This window comes from Nomascus leucogenys, chromosome 14, assembly GCF_006542625.1.
Source record: "Nomascus leucogenys isolate Asia chromosome 14, Asia_NLE_v1, whole genome shotgun sequence".
Taxonomy (NCBI): domain Eukaryota; kingdom Metazoa; phylum Chordata; class Mammalia; order Primates; family Hylobatidae; genus Nomascus; species Nomascus leucogenys.
In genome coordinates, this window is record NC_044394.1 from 92,699,036 (window position 1) to 92,720,941 (window position 21,906).

A 21,906-nucleotide genomic window follows, 5' to 3' on the forward strand; every position below is an offset into this window, starting at 1 on the left:
GTTGGCTCGCATCTGCCACACGACACTCCCTGGTCTCTGGTTGGCTCGCATCTGCCACACGACACTCCCTGGTCTCTGGTTGGCTCGCATCTGCCCCCCCCCCCCCCCCCCCCCCCCCTCGGCCCACCTGCCACACGACACTCCCTGGTCTCTGGGTGACCTGTGTGCACCTGCCACGTGTGAATGCACTTTGGAATTGGGCAGCATGTAAAGAAAGGGCCTGAATGGGAGACTCAAAGTCTGCCCAGGACTAACATCACCTTGGAACGGCTCAGCTAAGTCTGCACTTCACACTTCATCAGTGAAGAGAGAAATCCTGTTTGTTCTGTCTTGTTTTTTTCTACTTGGAATAAATAATCATCTGACTTAAATGTGGGGAAGAATACACACATTTCTCAACATTACCCTCACTCCCCCCACATTTATTACAGGGGCCACACTGGAGGCCAGATTGTGGCTCTTCAGTGGAGTTACTGATGTGACGCCTGTTTTGAGCATCCTATGGGGGCTCGTTACTTCCTAAGGGATCTTTCAGCTTCATGATCTGTTAATGAGGCGTCCACGTCACGGGTTTAGTGTGGCGCTCCCCTACTTTTCAATACATAATTAACCCTTGCTGACACTGAGGGGGCTCAGCTTTGTCCTCCGCCCGGTTGAAGAGCACGGACACCGAGGACAGGACGGTGACCTTTTGTGGATTTCTCTGATTCTCGAAAATCCAGTCACCCCCAGCCGCCACGTCTTAGCCTCTGATTCTCAAACCATCCCAAGCCTGGCAGCACTTGGGGAGGCTGAGGCTCGGGGAGCTTGGTTTCCCCACGCAGCTGTGGCAGAGCTGCCTCCCTCTGCGGCCGCGAGGGTTCTGAGGAGTCTGTGCTTTCTGAGCAAACTCAGGGTAGAGACACCGCCCCTGGGGGCAGCCCTGCCTCTGTCCTGCTCCACCCCCTCCACCGCTCAGGCAGCCGGGCAGAGCCCCTGCCAGGACCAGAGGCCGCCCTGCACCGACGGAAGGCCTGGGGAGTGTGTCCTCCTCCTCCATGCTCCCTCTCCTGTCTGAGTTACCCACCCCGTCTGGGGCCCTTGGGAGCGGGGCCGTGTCCAGCACACCGCAGCCTCTGTCCTGTCGCCCTTGGTGTCTCGGAGGCCATCTGCATCACCACGGGTGCCGTCCTGGGCACTGGGGTGATGACCCTGAGGGACACCAGTGTTGGCAGGTGCGTGTGGGCGTCCCACAGGTCGTCTGTGTGTGCACGCTGTCGCCTGCCCTCCCGGCCCTGTGTGGGTGTCCCACAGGCCGTCCACATGTACACACCCTCATCTGCCCTCTTGGCCCTGTCTCTTGCAGTCTTCCCGAGGCTGCTGTCCATGACACTGAGTCCAGATCTACACACGAGGCATGGGTCGATTCTCGCCTGCGCAGAAGTTGCTTACGCCTTGTACAAACTTGCAGCCCAAGAGAACAGGTAGGAAGAGTGGGTCTCAAGGAGACACAGGGCTCCGTTCCTGATCACCTCACCGTATAATTACAGTGCTCTCCGGTTCGAGACTATCTCATCCCTTCTAATTTTTGTTTATTCGCACCAGTGTCACAGTTGTTAGGCCCCAGGTTGTATTGCTGGAGTGTGTAAGTGGCCCCCTCTCCTGACGGTCGTGCCGGGGGTGGACCACCCACCTCTCTTCAGGGGGGTGGGTGCGGCACCCGGATGGGCCGGGTGTCTCCCCGTGCACCTCCTGGTCTCAGAGGTGACAAGTGAGGTCATAACAGCAAAGACCCTTTCTCCGAGACGGCATCGAGCGACTCTTGCATGTTCAGTATCCTTTCTTCATCACGTTCGATAGTTTAAAATGCCAGAGAATATACACGTTTCTTTTGAATTTTTCAGTTGGCTATGTTTGTACAAATAATAATAAATCATGAAAAACACGAGGTCGCTGGGAAGTTGTGTGCAGGGGGCTGTAAGGCATCGACTGTCTTCTTACGTTTCTTCCCAGTCGACTCTTCCTCAAAAGTAAAAACTCCCGGACTTATCATAGTGACGGCGACCTGGTTCTCGGACTCCAGTTTAAGAAACGATTTTAAGTCCATGCCCTGTGCTGGAGACAGTTCCCTGGGAACGGGTTGAGAGCAGGGTATGGGCCCACCTCCTGCCCCAGCCTGAGGGAGCTCTGGTTGGCCCCGAGCTCAGATGCACAGTGCAGCTCCTTCAGGGATGCTCGCTTGTGTGGGTGCAGCCGATGCCCACGCAAGACCTGGCCTTTATGGCGCTGCTCTGTGATTGTGGAAGAAGGCACGTGGGGTGGGGTCTGGGGAGAACCAGGCGGGAGCTCCCAGGGTCCTCCAGTTGGGTCCCACAGGGCCTGTGTCATTCCCCCAGCACTGAGATGTGACCACACCTGTGAGGTGTCTATCAGGGAAGCACGTTTGAGCCTCAGTGCCCAGGCTAGACTGGGGTGTGGCCACGTGGGCACCTCTGCCTGGCACGAAACAAAATCCCAGACCCCCAGCAGGAAAGCAGGTGCCAGCGTAAAGCACACAGTTTGTGCAGATTGAGCCAGCGAGGGGGCCTCATCAGGCAGGGCTTGGTCCAGGCCCCCGGATGCCAGCCCAGGGCCGATCTCGCCAGGGGCCTTCCTGTGGATGGCAGTGGACATGAGCTCTCGTCTCAGCCTCACCTGGACTTGTCTGTTTTCCAAGGTGGTCACATTGGCAGGGGTCACAGCTTTAAGGGGATGCCCTAACATCCTCTTCCTTTGACCAGGCACTGCTTCATCTAAAATCATAAATGGGACAGGCACGGTGGTTCACACCTGTAATCCCAACTCTTTAGGAGGCGGAGGTGGGGGGATTGTTTGGGACCAGCCTAGGCAACATAGTGAGACCCCATCTCTAAAATAAAATAAATAAACAAAACAATGCAATATAAAACAATAGAATACAAAATTAATCGGAGGTATGTCCTGCAGAGGTCTCCAGGACCCACCGGGACCTGAGCAAGATGAGACCTTGCTGAGCCCATGCTCCTCTGAGTACCCGGGGTTAGGGTCTTGGGGAGCGTGGCCTCAGCTCCTGCGAGTGTACCCGGGGTTAGGGTCTTGGGGAGCGTGGCCTCAGCTCCTGCGAGTGTACCCGGGGTTAGGGTCTTGGGGAGTGTGGCCTCAACTCTGTGTTTGAACTTCCGCAGGCCCGTCACAGACCATCTGGATGAGCAGGCATTGCAGGGCCTGAAGCAGATTCACCAGCAGGTTTGTATGCAGCCTCTGGGTGTGCCCTTCAGGAGGCATCGCAGGACCTGCCCCCTTAGGGCCTCCCACCCTCCCCAGGCAGGGTCTGCAGTCCTGGTGGCCACTGTGCTGCATCAGTCCTGGGCTCAGTGGGGACCTGGGGTGTGATCGCTCTGGGAACAGGCTCTCCGCTGGCGTCATGCTTGTGAACAGCCACCTTGGGGGGTTGCCCTGGGAGGGGAAGAGACTCCTGGGAAATGAGTGCAGACTTTCTGTGCACATAGCCAGAGTGTCCTTGGTCTCTGAGGAAGGCTTATGAAGCCAGCGCAGTCGGTGGAGGTTTCGGCTGCACCTGGAGTGCAGTTTCCCTCCGGGGCGCCTGGCTGCGGTCCCAGGACAGAGCGCACAGCCGACTCTGGGTGGGGGCATTGGGCCTCGTGCTCTCGTGGAGTTGGGGGCACACAGAAAGAGCACAGAAGCCTCTGGTTTCCAGCCGTGCATCTGCAGCTGGGGTCTGGTGTCTCCTGAAAGTAACGCAGAATTTTGTGTGTGCGTTTCTCGGATTTCTCTGGGGAGACGGTGTGTTCATCTTTCTGGGCTTTGAGAGATTCTCAAAGGCTTCTGTGACCCAGAGGTAAAGTATGAACAATGGACCTTGGTGTTACAGGAGGATATAAAAATTGTTCACAAGGGATTACATGGTTTGTCTGTTGTTCCAGATAGCTTTATATTCTTTAAGATTCATCTCTTGGATTCTTATCCTATTTTTGCCATTAACTTGCTTTATGATTTTGGCAAAGCCGTTTTGTTTGCTTACATTTTTCACTTTTAATGTGGTGTCTGGCCTCCCCCTCTGACCGAGACAAGCATGGCTGCAGAGTGCAGACGGGGAGGTGGCCCCGGGCAGTAGCCGTGAACGTGGCCTCCCCACTGAGGCTGAGCCATGGCTCCCTTTTTCGGTAAAATATAAGCAGTAATGGAGCTGATCTCCTTGAGTTTTCGTGAGAATTAAAGAGTCCATTTTAAAGAATTTAGGAGAATTTTTGGCACAGTGTGAGCATTCAGTAAATTTTAGTTGTAGTGGCCATCACAGTGTGGCTTTTAAGCTCTTTTAAAGAAAAAGAAACAGCAGCATCCTGTTTGGCACAGCAACTTTCCTGCACAAGAGGCTGCCTGGGAGGGTTCTACGTTGGTCCCTGGGGCCAGAACACAGGTGGCTCCAGCTCCCCACTCTGGCCCTCTCCTCCGTCTCTCTGTGCCTCAGTTTCCCCTTCAGGGAGCTCTGGGCCTGTCTGGAGGTTAAACAAGGCCATCTGCGTCAGTAGGTGGGCCTCCGTCCTCAGCCCTGAGGCGGCTCTCCTGGCTGGCATGGCGTCTTCTGCCATTTTCTCTTTGTTCTTGTTTTTGACAGTTGTTAACGTGTACGTATTATTTTAAAATTTAAATCATTAAGTAACTTTCAGTTTTTTATTTTCAGCTCTATGATCGTCAGTTATACAGGTGAGCTTTATAAAACCAAAGTTCTGATATCTGTGTCCTAACGAAGAACTGCAGTGTCAGGAGCAGGCAGGGTGGGTGTGTTCGCTTCCCTCCCTGCCTGTGTGTGTTTCGGTTGAGCGGGTGACACCCGGCCGCTGTGGGAGGTGCGTGAGGGTCTGACCTCGTGTGATTGGGTTGAGCGGGTGTCACCCGGCCGCTGTGGGAGGTGCGTGAGGGTCTGACCTCGTGTGATTGGGTTGAGCGGGTGTCACCCGGCCTGCTGTGGGAGGTGCGTGAGGGTCTGACCTCGTGTGATTGGGTTGAGCGGGTGTCACCCGGCCTGCTGTGGGAGGCGCGTGAGGGTCTGACCTCGTGTGATTGGGTTGAGCGGGTGACACCCGGCCGCTGTGGGAGGTGCGTGAGGGTCTGACCTCGTGTGATTGGGTTGAGCGGGTGTCACCCGGCCTGCTGTGGGAGGTGCGTGAGGGTCTGACCTCGTGTGATTGGGTTGAGCGGGTGACACCCGGCCGCTGTGGGAGGCGCGTGAGGGTCTGACCTCGTGTGATTGGGTTGAGCGGGTGTCACCCGGCCTGCTGTGGGAGGTGCGTGAGGGGTCTGACCTCGTGTGATTGGGTTGAGCGGGTGTCACCCGGCCTGCTGTGGGAGGTGCGTGAGGGTCTGACCTCGTGTGATTGGGTTGGGCGGGTGACACCTGGCCTGCTGTGGGAGGTGCGTGAGGGTCTGACCTCGTTGGGTTTTGACCTCTGCAGGTGTCATCGCGTTTCCTCGTTCCCAGGGCTTGCTGTCATAGGTGGGGGTGTGGCCTCCCCAACCCCGAGATCCCGCCGGGCGCCTCCCTGAGGGTTTCTCTCTGTGCCTTTGCAGCCCAGGCAGCCTGTCTGCTCTGACAGAGCGCTTTGCTTTTTCTAGAATTTGCTGCCGAGGGTGTCACACAGTAGGAAGCCTTTGGGTGTGGTTTCTTCACCGACGCGTCTTTGAGAAGATACCTCTGTTGCTGTGTGTTCCTTTTCATTGCTGAGTTGTGTTCCGTGGTGTGCGTGTGCGGTGGTGTTACCCACTCACCAGCCTGGGGTCATTTGGGTTTCCAGCCTTTGGCTGTTGTCGGAAAGCTGCCGTGCACATCTAGACATACAAGTCTTGGTACGTTTCACGTTTCCTGGCTGACTACCAGGAGCGGCATCGCAGGGTGTGGGGCACACGTGTGACTTCCTCAGCAGCTGCTGCTGCACGTCCCCGTCCGCGAGTGACCCCTTGGTGTGGTCGGCTCTGAACGTGGGCCCTCTGGGTGAGTGGAGGCCTCTCGCTACTGCTGGAGTCTGCCTCTCCCCAGGGCTCCTGGTGCTGAGCCTCTTTCCCTGTGCTGACCAAGCATTCCTGGGTCTTTTGTGAAGTCTTTTGCTAATTAACAAGTTCACACTTTTTGCTCATTAAACATTTTATCATCTGTCTTCTTATTGAGCTGTTAGAACTCTTCATATATTCCAGATGCCAGCTCTTTGTCACGCACAGGATCTGCCAGTGCTTTCCCCAGCTCTGTGGTTCACTTTTCTTTTCTCTTAGTGACTTTTGTTTTTGAGAAGCAGTCTCACTCTGTCACCCAGGCTGGAGTGCAATGGCAGGATGTCGGCTCACTGCAAGCTCCACCTCCCGGGTTCAAGCGACCAGGTAGCTGGGACTACAGGTGCCCCCCATCATGCCCACCTAATTTTTGTATTTTTAGTAGAGACGGGGTTTCACCATGTTGGCCAGGCTGGTCTCGAACTCCTGACCTGAAGTGATCCGCCCGCCTCAGCCTCCCACAGTGCTGGGATTACAGGCTGAGCCACCGCGCCCGGCCTCCTAGTGGCTTTTTACTGGGACTTGTGTAGGGTAGTGAACCTTGTGCTATTCTCCTTTACCATCGAGGGGTGAAGCCTCCCTTCCTGCCTCCTAGTCCCCCCAGGCTGCTCCCACCAGTTTCTGGCCACCTCCTCCTCATCCTCAGTCAGCAGGGCGGGTGGCCCTGTTTGGGCTCCACCCCACACACTGGGCCTGGAGGGCTCCTCCAGGTGCCCCTGCCTTGGGCCTCAGTCCTGCACTCTTCACCTCCTGGTGTTGGAACCAGCATTTCATATGTTGTATTCTGTCCAGTTTTCTACTTGCAGGAGGGGACATCCGACCCTGCCACTCTGTGGGCCAGAAACCAGGGTCTCAGGAGTGAATTTCTTGCCCTCCCCAGGGCAGCGCGCCTGCCCTTGTGCACCAGGGTCCCGCTATCAGCGCCAGCGCTGGGGCAGGCGTCCCGGATGGGCAGAGCAGCCCGGAGCCCCGCCCGGCTTCGCTCATGGTAGAACCGCTGTGCACTGCTTCACTAGGCTGGATAGGGGGTTCCTTCTGGCATCTGAGGTTAGTTTTTATAAAGTAAGGGCTGAGCGCTGCTTGGAATTAGTTCTGTGATGGGATACCAGTCAGGACTAGAATGTCTAGTAAAAATTAAAAATCAGCATAACCCCAGCTAGGATGGGAGACCTGGAAGATGGCTGTACCACGTTTTTCCCTTTCTTTTCATAAAAGGTAGCTCATGCTCAGTAACACATTCAACTAGTTCTCATTTTAATGCTTTTTGGAGCCTGAGGTTACATTGGCAAGTATATTTCGTGGTGTTTTATATGTCAAGAGGTTCTTCTAATTCTGATGTTTTCATTCCTTTTCAGGGGTCTGGGAGGACAGCTCATGAGACAAGCAGGTAGGTCTGAAGGCTGAAGGCTGCACCCTTTGCCGCAGCCATCGATGAGGGAGGTGTGCTCGTGGCATGCAGGGCGGCCCATTAGCCTGCCAGGGTGCAGGGCTGGGTGTGTTTCTTCTGTGGAGGCAGCATCTGCGATGTGCCTGGTTTGCCCAGTGGTGCCTGTGAGGGAGAGATTGAGAGACTGAGATTGAGAGAGAGAAAGAGAGGAAGTTGTGAGCTGGGAGGGGTTGCACCCAGGAGCCACTGGTTCTGGAAATTTCTCAGGAAGCAGAGGCAGCTGGGGCAGTGGGGCCAGTGCTTGACTGTGGACCCAGTGGACATTGCAGATCCCTCTGAGCACGGCCCCAGCGTGGACAGAGCAGCCCCAGTCCTGCCCTGGTGGACTGAGCAGTGCAGGGACCAACAGCCATTTTGGGCGAGCATGGGAAGCTCAGGTGGGGGCAAGAGGAAAGCTGAGCAGAGGCAAAGCTCCTTACACACCCGAGTCCAGGCGAACCTCTGTGCCTGATTCCCAAGCCTCTGATACCCCCTGGGGGTTAGCACAGTCGGGCAATGCCTCATTTTTTCTTTGCTGATTCTTTTTTAGCGTGTGAAGAGGGAAGCATAGAACACATTTTAGACAGTTCCACAGAGTATTAAAGGAAAAGCCTGATTGCATAGACATTCCCGATGGCAGCAGCCGACCCCAAGGTCCAGGGAGCTAGATTCCCCGACACGGCTCCCGGGGCCCTGCTGTTGTGGACGGCCCATCCCACGCCACCCTCAGCCCCTTGCTGTGGGACTGTGAGTGTGAGTGTGGAGGCACAGCTGGTGAGGAAGCTTGGAAAAATCGCTGTTGTGTGCAGACTTTTGCTGAGGTCTGCGTGGTCTGAGCAGAGGAGAGCAGGCTGGGGTTCGGGGAACCCATAGCCGGATGTCAGGGCTGTACCAGCCTCTTGTGCTTTCTGTCCACACCTCCCAGCCCTGAACTGATGGGGACCTGCCCGAGGCCTGTAGCCATCTACCTCCAGCCAGGCCGGCAGGGCTTCTGTACTGAGAGCAGCCAGCTTGCATTTCTGTTGGTGTCAGCTCAGTGTTCTCATGAGTTGATGGACGTCACCGGTAAGTCAGTCCTACAAACGTGAGCCAGTTTCTGTCAGCTGATGTCGGAGGCATGGGACTGCGAGCTCTGCAGGTGGTCCCTGTTGGCTAAGACCGGCGTGTCATGTTTTGGATGTAGACTTGGTCACTATCCCTCAGATGCCTCGAGAGCACACAGTGCAGGGGTGTCACCTTTCCAACGTACCCAGGGTGCCTGGAGTAGCCTCCTTAATGGGATCAAGACCACCCCCACATGTCATGAACAGCTGGTGACCTGTATGCCATTTCTGGATCTAGGAGTTTGGCTTGGGATGAGGTGGGGTGTTGGGTGCTCTCAGAGGGGTTCACTGTCCCCCACTTCCCACCCACAACACGGGTCGTGCCCTGGAGATGGCAGTTGGAGGCAGTCCTACGACCTTCACACGACCTTCACACACTCCCCGTGTGCTGTGGGGTCTGCTTTTAGGGTCGCTCTTGGTGTTTGAGCAGTAAGTCTCCGCAGGAGCCACTGCCCACCATGAAAGGGAGGAGTTAAAGGTGTTCCGAATCCCCGTGGCCAGCGACGGAGTTAAAGGCGTTCTGAGTCCCTTTGGCCGGCGACGGAGTTAAAGGCGTTCCGAATCACTTTGGCCGGTTTTCGATGGAGTTGAAGGCATTACAAATCCCCGTGGTTGGCAGTGACAGAGTTGAAGGCGTTCCGACTCCCTGTGGCCAGCAGCGATGGAGTTGAAGGCGTTCCAAGTCCCCGTGGCTGGCAGTGACGGAGTTGAAGGCGTTCTGAGTCCCCGTGACCGGTGGCGATGGAGTTGAAGGCATTCCGAGTCCCTGTGGCCGCCGACGGAGTTGAAAGCGTTCCAAGTCCCCGTGGCCGGCGACGCAGTTGAACGCGTTCACAGTCCCCGTGGCCAGCGGCGACGGAGTTAAAGGTGTTCCGAGTCCCCGTGGCCGGCGGCAACAGAGTTGAAGGCTTTCCGTGTCCCCGTGGCTGGCGGCGATGGAGTTGAAGGCGTTCCGACTCCCCATGGCTGGCGGTGATGGAGTTGACCATTCCGACTCCCCGTGGCTGGCGGCGATGGAGTTGAAGGGTTCCGACTCCCCGTGGCTGGCGGTGATGGAGTTGAAGGCGTTCCGACTCCCCGTGGCTGGTGGCGATGGAGTTGAACCCGTTCCGACTCCCCATGGCTGGCGGTGATGGAGTTGAACCCATTCCGACTGCCCGTGGCTGGCGGCGATGGAGTTGAATGCGTTCCGAGTCCCCAGGACGCCGTCTTGGCGGAATTTCCTTTACCCTCCTGCTCCGTGAAGCGGGGCCCATCGGGGAGGTGCTGCTCTGTTATCTGCTCTTCTTTAATGTGTGGTTAGGGCAGCTGCGTTGATGTCCCCCAGGCTCCAGAGTGACCGCACCTTAGGGGTCCTGCTGGGCATTGGCTGCTGTTGGCCTCAGGGCACCGTTGGCCTGTGCATTACTGCCACCTACCCATGATGGGCAGAATTGTCACGAGCTCAGGAGGAAACCGTGGAAAAACTGCAGGTCCTGGAGCCTCCGTGTGGTTGTCATGGGCAGCTTTCCACGCGACGTGCCCGCCCTGGGCATGAGGCTGCATTTGCACTTAGCGGGGAGAGGGGGAGTGTTGTGGGTTCTAGTTGGGCTTTTTGATGATGATATTTGGGAAGACTTGAGACAAAGTAGCCACCCTGTCCTGTCCCTTCCTCGCCCACCACACCCACTGCTCCCCACTGGCAGGCATTGCAGGCTGCACAAGTAACCGTGGAACATAAACACTGATGTGCTTTGTCCGGGTTTTTAAAAGGCGCCCTTGCCACGGTTTTGGTGTTTGGCGTGTTCACGCCATCCGGGTTCTCGGTGCTCTGCTCTGAAAGATGGCAGTGGGCTGTCGTCTGTTGCTGGGGGTGCTGGGGGTGCTGGGTGCAGGGTGGTTTCTGTCTGCCTCTCTCTACCCCTAACTCCAGCTTTTCCACCCTGCCCCCTCTGCTCTGGGGCACGTGTCCCATTGGGGTGCATCCCTCAGGGTTCACGGCAGGGTGTGGATTGCTGGGGGGCATCCCTGCTGTGGGCGCCCTTCCGGCCTCCAGCTGTGTCTGCACTGTGAGTGTGTTTGCTGGAGTGCCGCGTTTGCACTCCCTCACACCGCTAAGTGCAAACGCAGCACGCCTGCACATGTGGCTTCGCACCATGGCGGGCGTGTCCCGTGGAAAGCTGCCCATGCTGCCCACGCTCTCCCTGGGAGCCCCTTTGCTGCCTGCACTCCCCAGCCGTGGCCACAGCTCCCGGCGCCGGCCCTCCTTGTGCGGCTCCTTCCCCTCCAGGGCCTTTGCTGGCCCCAGGAGACTCTGTGGCCTGCAGGCTCTGAAGCCGGCTGTGTCCCTGGTGACCCTGACTGAGCCTTGGTGTCAACTCAGGGTTTTTTCTCCTCCTCGTTCATTTTTACACTTTGTAGGAAATTATTTTCCCTTTCAGCTTTCAAGTAGGAATAGTTCAGAAGGTGAAATAGTTCTGCATAGCGTCTGTGGTCTCGGCCCCACATCTCAAGGTCCCACATTTTTATTTTTCCAAAGGCAACCCTTTCAGTTTTTTAGCTGTTTTCCTTCTGTGTTTCTTAGTTTTGTATGTACACAGTTGTTTCCTGATAGCCTTAGTTTTAGATGTGTTCTTTCAAGTGAGGTAAGACTCCGAGCTCTTGTTGGGGTGAGAAATCTGTGGGTTCACGGGCTGCATGTGGGAGATGGGGAGGGGCTGCTGGTCACTTTCTCACCCAGGCCAGATGATGGCGCCCTTACCCCCGAGGACGCCGGCATGTCGGTGACATGCCGCCCACAGGAGCATCAAGTGCACCCCGGCCGCAGGTACCCCGGAGATGTCTAACCACAGATTTCTTTCGGTGTGTCGGTGACATGCCGCCTGTAGGAGCATCAAGTGCGTCCCGGCCGCAGGTACCCCGGAGATGTCCAACCACAGATTTCTTCCGGTGTGTCGGTGACATGCCGCCTGCAGGAGCATCAAGTGCGTCCCGGCCGCAGGTACCCCGGAGATGTCGAACCACAGATTTCTTTCGGTGTGTCGGTGACATGCCGCCTGCAGGAGCATCAAGTGCGTCCGGCGCAGGTACCCGGAGATGTCAACCACAGATTTCTTCCGGTGTGTCGGTGACATGCGCCTGTAGGAGCATCAAAAGTGCGCCCCGGCCGCAGGTACCCCAGAGGTGTCAAACCGCAGATTTCTTCCGGTGTGTCGGTGACATGCCGCCTGTAGGAGCATCAAAAGTGTGCCCCGGCCGCAGGTACCCCAGAGGTGTCAAACCGCAGATTTCTTCCGGTGTGTCGGTGACATGCCGCCTGTAGGAGCATCAAGTGCGCCCGGCCGCAGGTACCCCAGAGGTGTCGAACTACAGATTTCTTACGGTGCGTCAGTGACATGCTGCCTGTAGGAGCATCAGGTGCGTCCCGGCCGCAGGTACCCCAGAGGTGTCAAACCGCAGATTTCTTCAGAAGTTTTTTGCACGTTTTGTGGGAAAAGTGGCTCAACCCTTGGGAGTCATCCGAGTCCCCATATCGAAGAAATGTCGTACAGGTTGGCCTTTGTCGTGAATATTCACGAGAGGAGATGAATATCCTGGGTGTCCTCAGTGTGGCCCAAACTGAGCTGCTTCCCCTGGTGCCATGAAGACGAGCGTCCCCTCGTCTCCGTCTTAGTCTCAGTGGCTCTTGCATTTCATGCTTTAGAATCAAAGGAAAGAAACAGGAGCCCTGTTCGGTGAAGCAGAGATGAAGGAGGGGTTCGTCAGTCAGGGTGGGCTGCGTTTTGCTCTTGAAACAATCCGCAAGTTTCAGTGTCGAAAACCACAGGTGTTTTTTCATCCTGCTCACATGTGGATCACCGAGGGCAGGGGCCAGAAGGAAGAGGGTCATCTGGCTCACAGCCTTGCACCAGAGGCGTCACGAGAATCAGGAAAAGTTCTCTCCTCTCATGCTGAAGACGGGAGGGAAACCAGAGGCATTGGTGAGCCTCGAGTCGGCCACGGGTGTGTGGAGGATTGTGGCTTGGCAAGCCGGGGACATGCTGTTAATGGGCTTCCTGCTGTGGGGGTGAGGGCTCCGTGCTCCATCCCTGATGTCCTGAACACACCTGCCACCTCCCCTGTCCCCTCGGCAGAGACGTGGCCGGTGCTATCGTGCCTTTCACTTTTACCTCTGTCTTAAATCACACAGGACATTATGTTGTTTTATGTAGTCAGAGTTCATTCGGATTTACCTGTGCAGATACCCTGTTCTCCTTCTTGTTCCGTGGGAATTCCCTGGGATTTACCCACACAGACACCCGCTGCTTCTCCTTCTTGTTCTGTCCTGCATTTCTCACCTTCTAAGAGGACCATTTTCTCTTTGTCTGGAGAACACTCTAGTGTTTTCCATAGTGCGTGTCTGCTGGTGGCACCCTCTCGTTTGTTTATCCCAAAATGGCTTTTTCCACTTTTTTATTTTGAGACAGAGTTTCATTCACTCTTGTTGCCCAGGCTGGAGTTGCAGTGGTGCGATCTTGGCTCACTGCAACCTCCATCTCCCAGGTTCAGGCGTTTCTCCTGCCTCAGCCTCCCGAGTAGCTGGGATTACAGGCATCCGCCACCACGCCAGGCTAATTCTTGTATTTTTAGTGGAGACGGGGTTTCACCATTTGGGCCAGGCTGGTCTTGAACTCCTGACCTCAGGTGATCCACCCGCCTCGGCCTCCCAAAGGTGCTTCCCCCCCCCGCCCCGCTTTGATTCTTAAAGGTGATTTTTGCTAAGAATGAAACTTTAGTTTGCATTTATTCGTTCGTGTTTTGGCCCTTTAAAGATAATAGTCTCTTGTCTTCTGGAGAGGGTAGCTGCCAGTCTACTTACTACTTTATTGGAGACAGTCTTCTAAGTTTCCCTGGCTGCTTTTGAGATTTTATCTTTATTTGGTTTTCAGCACTTTTGCTGTGATATTCCTAGAACAAGTTCCCTTTGTGTTTATCTGACTTGGGGCTCTAGGGTTCATACTTGTTTCATAAGCTGTATTTTCTGTCGATGTTTTGTTCACTTTAGAAAAATTCCTAGCCATGATCTCTTTGAACATTGCTCACTGGCCTCTCCTCTCCTTTTGGGACTCTCATCACCCACATCTCGTCTGGATCACCGCACTTAATTCTTTAACGCCTCTTACACTCTCTCCTCTGGTTTCGTCTGATTCAGTTTGGACATTTTTTTTTCTTTTTTTCTTTTTTTGAGTTTTTGAGTTGAAGTCTTGCTCTGTCGCCAGGCTGGAGTGCGGTGGCACAATCTCAGCTCACTGCAACCTCTGCCTCCCGGGATTAAGCGGTTCTCCTGCCTCAGCCTCCGGAGTAGCTGGGACTACAGGCACGCGCCACCACACTCAGCTAATTTTTGTATTTTTTGTAGAGATGGGGTTTCACCACGTTGGCCAGGCTGATCTCGATCTCTTGACCTTGTGATCTGCTCACCTTGGCCTCCCAAAGTGCTGGGATGACAGGAACATTTTCTTTGATTTAAATTTCATTGTTACAAATTTTTTCAGGTGTGCCTTACCTGCTGTTAAATGCATCCTTGAATTTTTTTATTTTTCAGAACTTCTACTTTTTATAGTTTTCATATTCTTCTTAGTTTTCATTTTTTTCACATCCTGGAACATATTAAGCATGGCTTAAAATCTTTGTTTAATGTCATCATCTGGAGCCTCCGTGGCTCTGTTTCTGAAGGGCGGTATATCATACATGAAAAGCATCTCCACCAAGCCACAGGAACAAAACATTACAGAAATGCTTTGAGGCCTGGAATGTTCTCCTCTCCCTGAGAGACTTGACGTTGGCTCTTGACGGGAGGTGGGTGCTGGCCATCAGGGTCACCTCCGTCGGGTTTCGGGATGTGAGAGGGGTCAGTGCTGCGCTGGCCCATGTTTTACACCTATTTCTAGGTGTGTCCTCCGGGTTAGAACCTGGACTCCCGTTCTCCTGCTAGCTGGAGATGCTCCTGGATGCACTGTTGGGGGTTTCTGGTTCTTGTGGCACCCCCTGGAGTCAGCCATGAGCCAGGGAGAGTTGGCCCCCGCTGCTCCGTCCCCCTCAGGTCTTCGTGAGCTCTCTGGTGACTGCAGGCACTTCCTGCGTGTTTTCATTTTGTCTGGCTTTTAAAAATGTGTTAGTGGAGGGTTGGTCCGTGTTATCTAGTCTGTTAGTTTTTTAAAAATATTCTTCATTTTGAAATAATTATAGACTTACAGGAAGTTATGAGATTAGTAATAGAGCCTAGCTGTGCTTCCCACGCTTCCTCCGCGGTGACTCCGGGTACGACAGTGTTGGACCCGGGACCGTGGTGTCAAGGCCCTGCCTCTAACTGGACTGCAGGCCTGTGCGGTTTCGCGGCTTCGTGTGTGTGGAGTGGCCATGTGTGTCTAGTTTCATGCGGATTGGTGCCCTGTGTAGGTTTCTGTAACTGACTCGACACTCAATCAGAAACCTGCGTCCTGCCCTTTGCATTCTCACCCTGCCCCCCTGCCGCCAGTCTGTCCCTTCTAGAACATGCCATGATCGACTTGTATGGTCGTGGCATTTTGAGGTGGGCATTTTCTGTGAGCGTGGTGCCCTGAGACCCCATCCAGCTGTCCATGTGTTCACAGTTTGGGCCTTCCTAGCCCACGGTTGGGTTTTACCAGAGCGCATTCAACCAGCACTCAGTAAAGTACACCGGGGCTATTTCTATCTGTTGCTGTTGTGAACAAGGTTGCCAGGAAATTCCTGTGCGAGATGTGGGTACAAACCTTTTCATGTCTACCGCTAAGTCCCGTGTGCTCTTTCGTGAGAGGCTGACGCCCCGCTTATTCCACCGCTGAGCCCCGCGTGCCGTTTTTAACTTGATTATAAAATACATTTAAAGTTCACATGCAGGGTGCATCTCCAAGAAAATTATTTTAAAAACTAGTTAGGACTTCCATTTCCCAGTCCTTAAAACACGTCAGAGTAGTGCTGTGTTCAGAGCTGAAAGGACTCACACTGTGACAAAGGTGTGGTTTTGGTGAAAAGGGGAACGCATTGAGTGAGCGATGGTGTTACAGGTGCCCACGTGGAAGAAGGTAAAATCGTATCTAAAACTAAATGTGAGAGTTACTAAACTTACGCATAAAAACTACCATCATAAAAATCCTGAAAGAAATTTTAGGAGATGTTGTAGGACAATGTCAGTCTCTGAAGAAAACTTCTTAGTTTAGAAATTTTCAAATCTGCACAGAAGTAAAGAGAAATAGTTTACGGGACCCAGTCTCGCCCGGCGTCCCTGAGCACAGACCCTTGTTTTGTCTTCCCAGTGCTTCCTTTCTCAAAAGCAGACCCTGAATGTCAGGTCCCAGCAGACCCTCGCTGGGTTTTTCTAACTGGTGGTGAGAACTGGTTTTCTGGGGTTTTTTGTTTCTTTTTGTTTCCCCCCTCTTGGCATGTAATCCCCAGCTAACATATTTTATAATAATAATTCCGCAAGGCAGAAACAAAAGGAGATCATTATGTTGGGCCTTATATTGAAGAATAGACCATGTATAGGTTGGTAGGGAAAATAGAGATTCAGAGTAAACGTCTGTACTGCAGTCAAAAGGTAAAAAGTTAATTAGCGTACAAAGACTAAATTGTAAAATTGCCTGTGACGAGGTAAAGGATCCAGTGTGAAATGGGGCAGAGCAGACGTGTGGGCATTTCATGCAGGAGAGGAGCAGACCCACGTGGCCGCAGACGGTGAGGGTGCTGGCCTCACCTCGGAGGCAAGGAAGTACCAGATTACTTCGCATTGAGGGGACCGTTTTCCTCTTTCTAGTCGGCCGCGGTTGGCCCTGAAGAATCTTGGTGCTGACAGACCAGAGCAGGGTCTCTCGTGGACCAGGAGTTGTCCGGTCTGTTCAGTTTGCTGAGTGGCAGTATCTGTGACGATGGGAAGTGTATGTGGTCCCTGTCCTGTGCGCAGGGACGTCGGGTGGACCGACGGCCTCCGCATCTGTAGCACAGACAGGCCTCCTTGTTCATGGTGACAAAAAATGGAAGGAGAGTTTAGTCCCTCAGGAGAAATAGCAAATACCGTGAAAAAGCGTGCAGGAGACGTCTGCGAGTGGGTTCCGTTGTTAGGTAGAAGCGGTGGGAGCCAGAGCAGTGTGTGGCCATGGGAGCTGCTGATTCTGTTCAGTCATCTCTGTCTCGTGCGTCCCGGTTCCCTCGTGGCTGGTCAGGGTTACATTTCTGGTCATGGAGAGTGTGAGTGATGAGCTACGTGGGGAAGTGACAGGCACGGCCTGCGGTCTGGAGCAGTGCAGGTGATGGCTGTCTGTCGCTTGGGTCCTGAGTGACAGGTTCAGGAGCAGAAGCCACTATGCTTCCTGTACAGCCCATCACAGGGACGCCTGCAGCTCCCTGACAGGCAGGCCCGGCTTCTCTGAGGTGCATGTGGGCTCACACATGGGCCTTTGGCCACCTGGCTGGGTCTGCAGCACTTTCTTCAGGCTGCTCAGCGGAGGAGGCATCTTGGGCTTCTCGTGGTGGTTCTGAAATGGTTCTGGGATGTTTCCAGCCCTGGCAGCAGGGTAGGTTGGGCGGGCGGGGGGGCAGAAACTGGCCGCACACAACTCAGAATGCGGCAAGGGCAAGGCGCTGTGGCAGGCGCTTTTGGAAAAGTAACATTGCGTCTATCCTTTTTTTTGTTTGTTTTCCAGTGTGCGTTTTAATAGAAAAGTTGTCACTTTCCAAAATGCCCTTTAAAGGTGACACCATAATTGGTAAGTGCTTTTGTTTTTAATAATAGCATTTTCTTCCAGAATGACTTCAAATTAAAAGGTAAAAATGAACCTGTTAGGATGGGGGGGATAAGGGTTATAGCTTAAAGGTTCACGATATTAATCGGATACATTGCCTTGAAGTTGCTACAAGAACCTGCTTGAATAATGGGTACCTACCACCCTCTCCCCCCAACACAGGAGGGCCCTTCGCTGCCGCCACCTCAGTGCCCCCATCTCCTCGCTGCCATGCCCGGTGCACTCTGGGTCAATTCTTCTCCCAGGCAGACAGTTGGGAGCTGCAGCCACCCAGGCCCTCGTGGACCAGGAGAGAGCTGGCCGCCGACACTACGGACCCTGTGGGCAGAGGCGGCTCCAGCCCCTCAGCAGCCCCCCACACTGGGCCGCCAGAGCACAGTGAAGGGAGCCCCCAGGGCTGTGGTGTCCCGGGGCTGTCTCAGCAGCCTCAGAAGTTAGGACTTTTTTTTTTTTTTTTTTAATTGAACAGCCTTCACATTTGTTGCTTGTGCAGGATCTAATTGGGTTAAAGATTTGGGTTTATATTTGTGGAAGCCGGAGGAGACCGTTTGAAGGAAAAGAGTTAGGGGTAACAAAGAATAAAAGTTTCCCAAAATGTGATGTATAAAAGTTTACAGAATGCTGGTATTTCCCCCAGTAAGAGCTTAACACAATTTAACAGCCACAAGAGGGCCTTTCCCCTTCAAATGGAAGGGGCCTTAGACTTAATACCACAACATGGAGAATATTCACTTTTGCTTTTCCACAGATTCCTCTCAAAGGTTACTGTCAGCTTTAAGATTAGTATTAATAGAAGTTGTTTTTCTGTTGTTTTTGATTTCATGGTGTTTTTGATTGCCTGGGTACACTAACTTCTTTCTTTGACAGATGGTTGGCAGTGGCTGATAAATGACACTTTGAGACATCTCCATCTCATCTCAAGTGACTCCCGACAGCAGATCAAGGTACGGTGAGCACAGGCGTTCCCGGTGCGGCTGTGTTAGTGTGTTAGTTACGGATGGTGTTTGTGTTGGTGACCGTGCATCAGGAGGCTGTCCCTGCACTAGCCTGGTAACTGACAAATGCGGGCATTCCATTTGCAATCCCGGATGGTAGCGTCTACATGGTTTATAACCAGAAAATCCAATACAGCCACTGGAATCCAAATGCTTAATTTTTTATTGTTTCTGGCTGTTTTAATTATGGTCACCTTTGAAACACTTTTTCTGCATCAATAGTAACTGTGCTCTGTTGAGTTCCGTGTCCTGTAGGATCCGAGGTTTGGAAACTCCCTTTATGATGCTCCTATGCAGATGAGAAAACGGCACCCCAGGACCTCTGCCCGCACACATTGACCTGGTCATGTTGTGTGGGTGCCAGTGTGTGTGTGTGTGTCCCCAGCCACCTGCCCTCCCCTCCCGTCCTGGGGGGGATACAGAAGGACTTTGGACTCACAGAGCTGTAATGCCGATCTCATTGCATAGATAAGAAACCATGGGCCCAGCACAGTGGCGGGTGGATCACTCAAGGTCAGGAGTTCGAGGCCAGCCTGGCCAGCATGGTGAAACTCCATCTCTACTAAAAATACAAAAATTAGCGGGGTGAGGTGGCGTGCGCCTGTAATCCCAGCTACTCAAGAGGCTGAGGCAGGAGAATTCCTTGAACTTGGGAGGCGAAGGTTGCAGTGAGTCAAGATCACACCATTGCACTCCAGCCTGGGTGACAGAGCAAGACTCTGTCTCAGAAAAAGCAAGCAAGCAAGCAAGCAAGCAAGCAAGCAAGCAAGCAAGCATGGTTACCAGCATTGACTGGGTTCTGATACTGAGGATGAAGAACGGAAGTGCATTTAGGTGTCTTGTAATTCTCTGACTTCTTCCATGCTTAGCATTTCTTTTTCCTTAGCGTCTTCAATTTCCTTATTTATTTTTTCCTTAAGGAACTTGAACATTCTGTAGGATCCAAGTACAGTTCTACTAGTTGAATTTGAATGCATCATGATCAGTGTCTCAAAATTTTCTTTCAAAAGTCCATGATTAATTCACGCCGGCCGTGATACTGGTACATTTTGCCCCTGGGATTGGCACAGATGGTGACTCGTGGAATGCAGCCCCCTGTGGACAACGCACCTCCTCTGCTCATGGCCGCCGCCCGCCCTGCCCCCAGTGCCTCTCCAAGGCTGCTCTGTTGGCCTCGGCTCATGGGCTTTGGGGGAGCAGTGGAAAGAACACGTGGGTTCGGTGTTTGCCACTTGCTGGCTGTGTGGTCACGAGAGGCTCCTCCGTAGGTGGCAGAGGTGGGGGTTCGAGGAGACAGTGGCACTGAGCCCTGCACACGGTAGGACTGGTGACTCTGCCCGCTCCTGCTCTGTGCAGCAATTGCCACCCCTCCCACCACGGCTCCTGGTGGCCTTGGATGGGTTCCCGAGGGTCTCCTGCTGTCCGGCCCCAACTCCTGTTCCCAGTGTGCCCCCGGAGCCCTGTCTTTCTAAATGAGGCTGACGTGGCTTAGCCTGGAGGCCCTGCCCCATTATTCCTGTTCCCCGTGCGTCCCCGGAGCCCCGTCTCTCTAAATGAGGCTGACGTGGCTTGGCCTGGAGGCCCTGCCCCGTTACTCTGGGTGCACAGTGTGTGCCTTTTCCTTAGTGACTATTTCTGGGAAAGAGAAATATGCTCCATTTTATTATTGTTCCATATTAGAAGACAGGCAGTGTGGAAGGAATCAGGTTATCCATTCAGTTTCTTAGTTGCTGTGGTAGTCAATTGATGCGTGTATCTGACAGACAATGGTGAGCAGGCACGCTGGAAAGGAGTAGCATGACTTAGGGGTTCTTTTGGTTTGGTTCTAAAGTCATCCTGTGTCCAGACCTCAGGGTGACCCGCTGTGTCCCTGGTCAGGTCCTTCTCCAACCTCAGGGTGACCTGCTGTGTCCTTGGCCTGGCGCTTCTCCAACCTCAGGGCAACCCACTGTGTCCCTGGTCAGGCAGGGGCTGCTCTGACCTCAGGGTGACCCGCCGTGTCCCTGGTCAGGTCCTTCTCTGACCTCAGGGTGACCACGGCTAGTCAGGTGCTTCTCCGACTTCACGGTGACCTGCTCTGTCCCTGGCCGGGGGCTTCTCCGAGCAGAGCTGCTGTGCGCTCACCATGCTGCCTTTGTTTTAGGATGCAGCAGTCTCGGCCCTGGCCGCTCTCTGCAGTGAATATTACATGAAGGAGCTGGGGGAGGCAGATCCCGCAATTCAGGGTGAGTGTTCTTGAAGGCTCCAGGGGCTTCCAGCAGGAAGCTGCTGGGGGGTGTCTGGGCACGGAGGAGGCCTCCGTTGTGTGGTGGAGCAGAGCCACCACGATCACGGCTGGAGTGGGACTGTTCGGGTCTCAGGTTCCCAGCCGAGGATCTGTGGGCACGTCCCGCAGCTGCCCAGGATGTTGCATCACCTCTGAACAGGTGGCTCTGCAGGGACACGTCTCTGTTGACGGCACCCTGGCAGCTGGTCCTGGAACACAGCGTTACTTTTTGAAGCGCAGAATCACGCTTTCAGTTGTGTTTTCTTACACTATATATATATATATATTATAGTATATATATATATATATATATATTTTTTTTTTTTTTTTTTTTTTTTTTTTTTTTTTTGAGACAGAGTCTTGCTCTGTCGCCCAGGCTGGAGTGGGGTGGCATGATTCGGCTCACTGCAACCTCTGCCTCGCGGGTTCGAGCAATTCTTGTGCCTCAACCTCCTGAGTAGCTGGGACTACAGGTGCCCGCCACCACGCCCGGCTAATTTTTGTATTTTTAGTAGAGACGGGGGTCTCACCACATTGGCCAGGCTGGAATTGAACTCCTGACCTCAGGTGATCCACCTGCGCCAGCCTCCCAAAGTTCTGGGATTACGGGCGTGAGCCACCGTGCTCGGTCAGTGTTTTTAGAATTTTTGTACGCACCGTGCCATTTTTCTGGTGTGTGTTCTTCACTCATTAATACATTTTGCTGTTTTTTCCTTCTTTATGAAAGTAGCATAAGGCTGGCTTTACGCCGTGTCCTGTGCATAGCTGCTGTACCGCCTCACTGTACATGCTGCACCCCCGTGCTGAAGTTCGGGCTCATTTCTCGCACATCATGTAACTGTTTGAGGGATCTGTTTCATGAATCGTACTTTTTATTTTTAAAGTGTCACATGCACATATGTTGGCCCACAGTGTTCGTTTATGTCATGTGATAGAACATGCATTATTAATCACATCAAAAGTGTGTGAATCAGCACTTAAAATTATTATAAGTTTATAAAAATCATGCATTAGCTTGGCATGGTGGCACACGCCTGTGATCCCAGCTACTTGGGAGGCTGAGTATGAGTTGGAGGCTGAAGTGCGCTAAGCTTGCACCACTGCACTCCAGCCTGGGTGACAGAATGAGACTCTCTCTCAAAAAAAAAAAATTCTCTTTTTGATTCCTATTTTGAGGTAGGCCACTTTGGAAACGTGTCTGCTTTGTGAACCTTGGGCGGCTCCTCCTTTGTTTACTGTGGCTTTGCTCCTGTTTGGGGCACACGTCGGGTGTGGCTGT

The 21,906-nt window shown here is 53.6% G+C and overlaps 2 protein-coding genes across 5 annotated transcripts in view; one reads left to right on the forward strand and one right to left on the reverse strand.

Annotated features, from left to right (window-relative positions):
- Nucleotides 1–21,906, forward strand: part of TBCD (tubulin folding cofactor D) — a 186,900-nt gene that overhangs the window by 147,255 nt on the left and 17,739 nt on the right. For all 4 annotated transcript variants that reach the window (XM_030828266.1, XM_030828268.1, XM_003281647.4 and 1 more), the window contains 7 exons: nt 1,346–1,463; nt 3,183–3,243; nt 4,700–4,722; nt 7,416–7,447; nt 17,268–17,330; nt 18,234–18,310; nt 20,505–20,586. In XM_030828266.1, the coding sequence (XP_030684126.1) occupies nt 1,346–1,463; nt 3,183–3,243; nt 4,700–4,722; nt 7,416–7,447; nt 17,268–17,330; nt 18,234–18,310; nt 20,505–20,586 (456 nt within the window). The remainder of the gene's footprint in view (nt 1–1,345; nt 1,464–3,182; nt 3,244–4,699; nt 4,723–7,415; nt 7,448–17,267; nt 17,331–18,233; nt 18,311–20,504; nt 20,587–21,906) is intronic.
- Nucleotides 7,461–21,906, reverse strand: part of B3GNTL1 (UDP-GlcNAc:betaGal beta-1,3-N-acetylglucosaminyltransferase like 1) — a 117,678-nt gene continuing 103,232 nt past the window's right edge. The window contains exon 12 of the transcript XR_004033405.1: nt 7,461–7,609. The gene's annotated coding sequence lies outside the window, so the exon portion shown is untranslated. The remainder of the gene's footprint in view (nt 7,610–21,906) is intronic.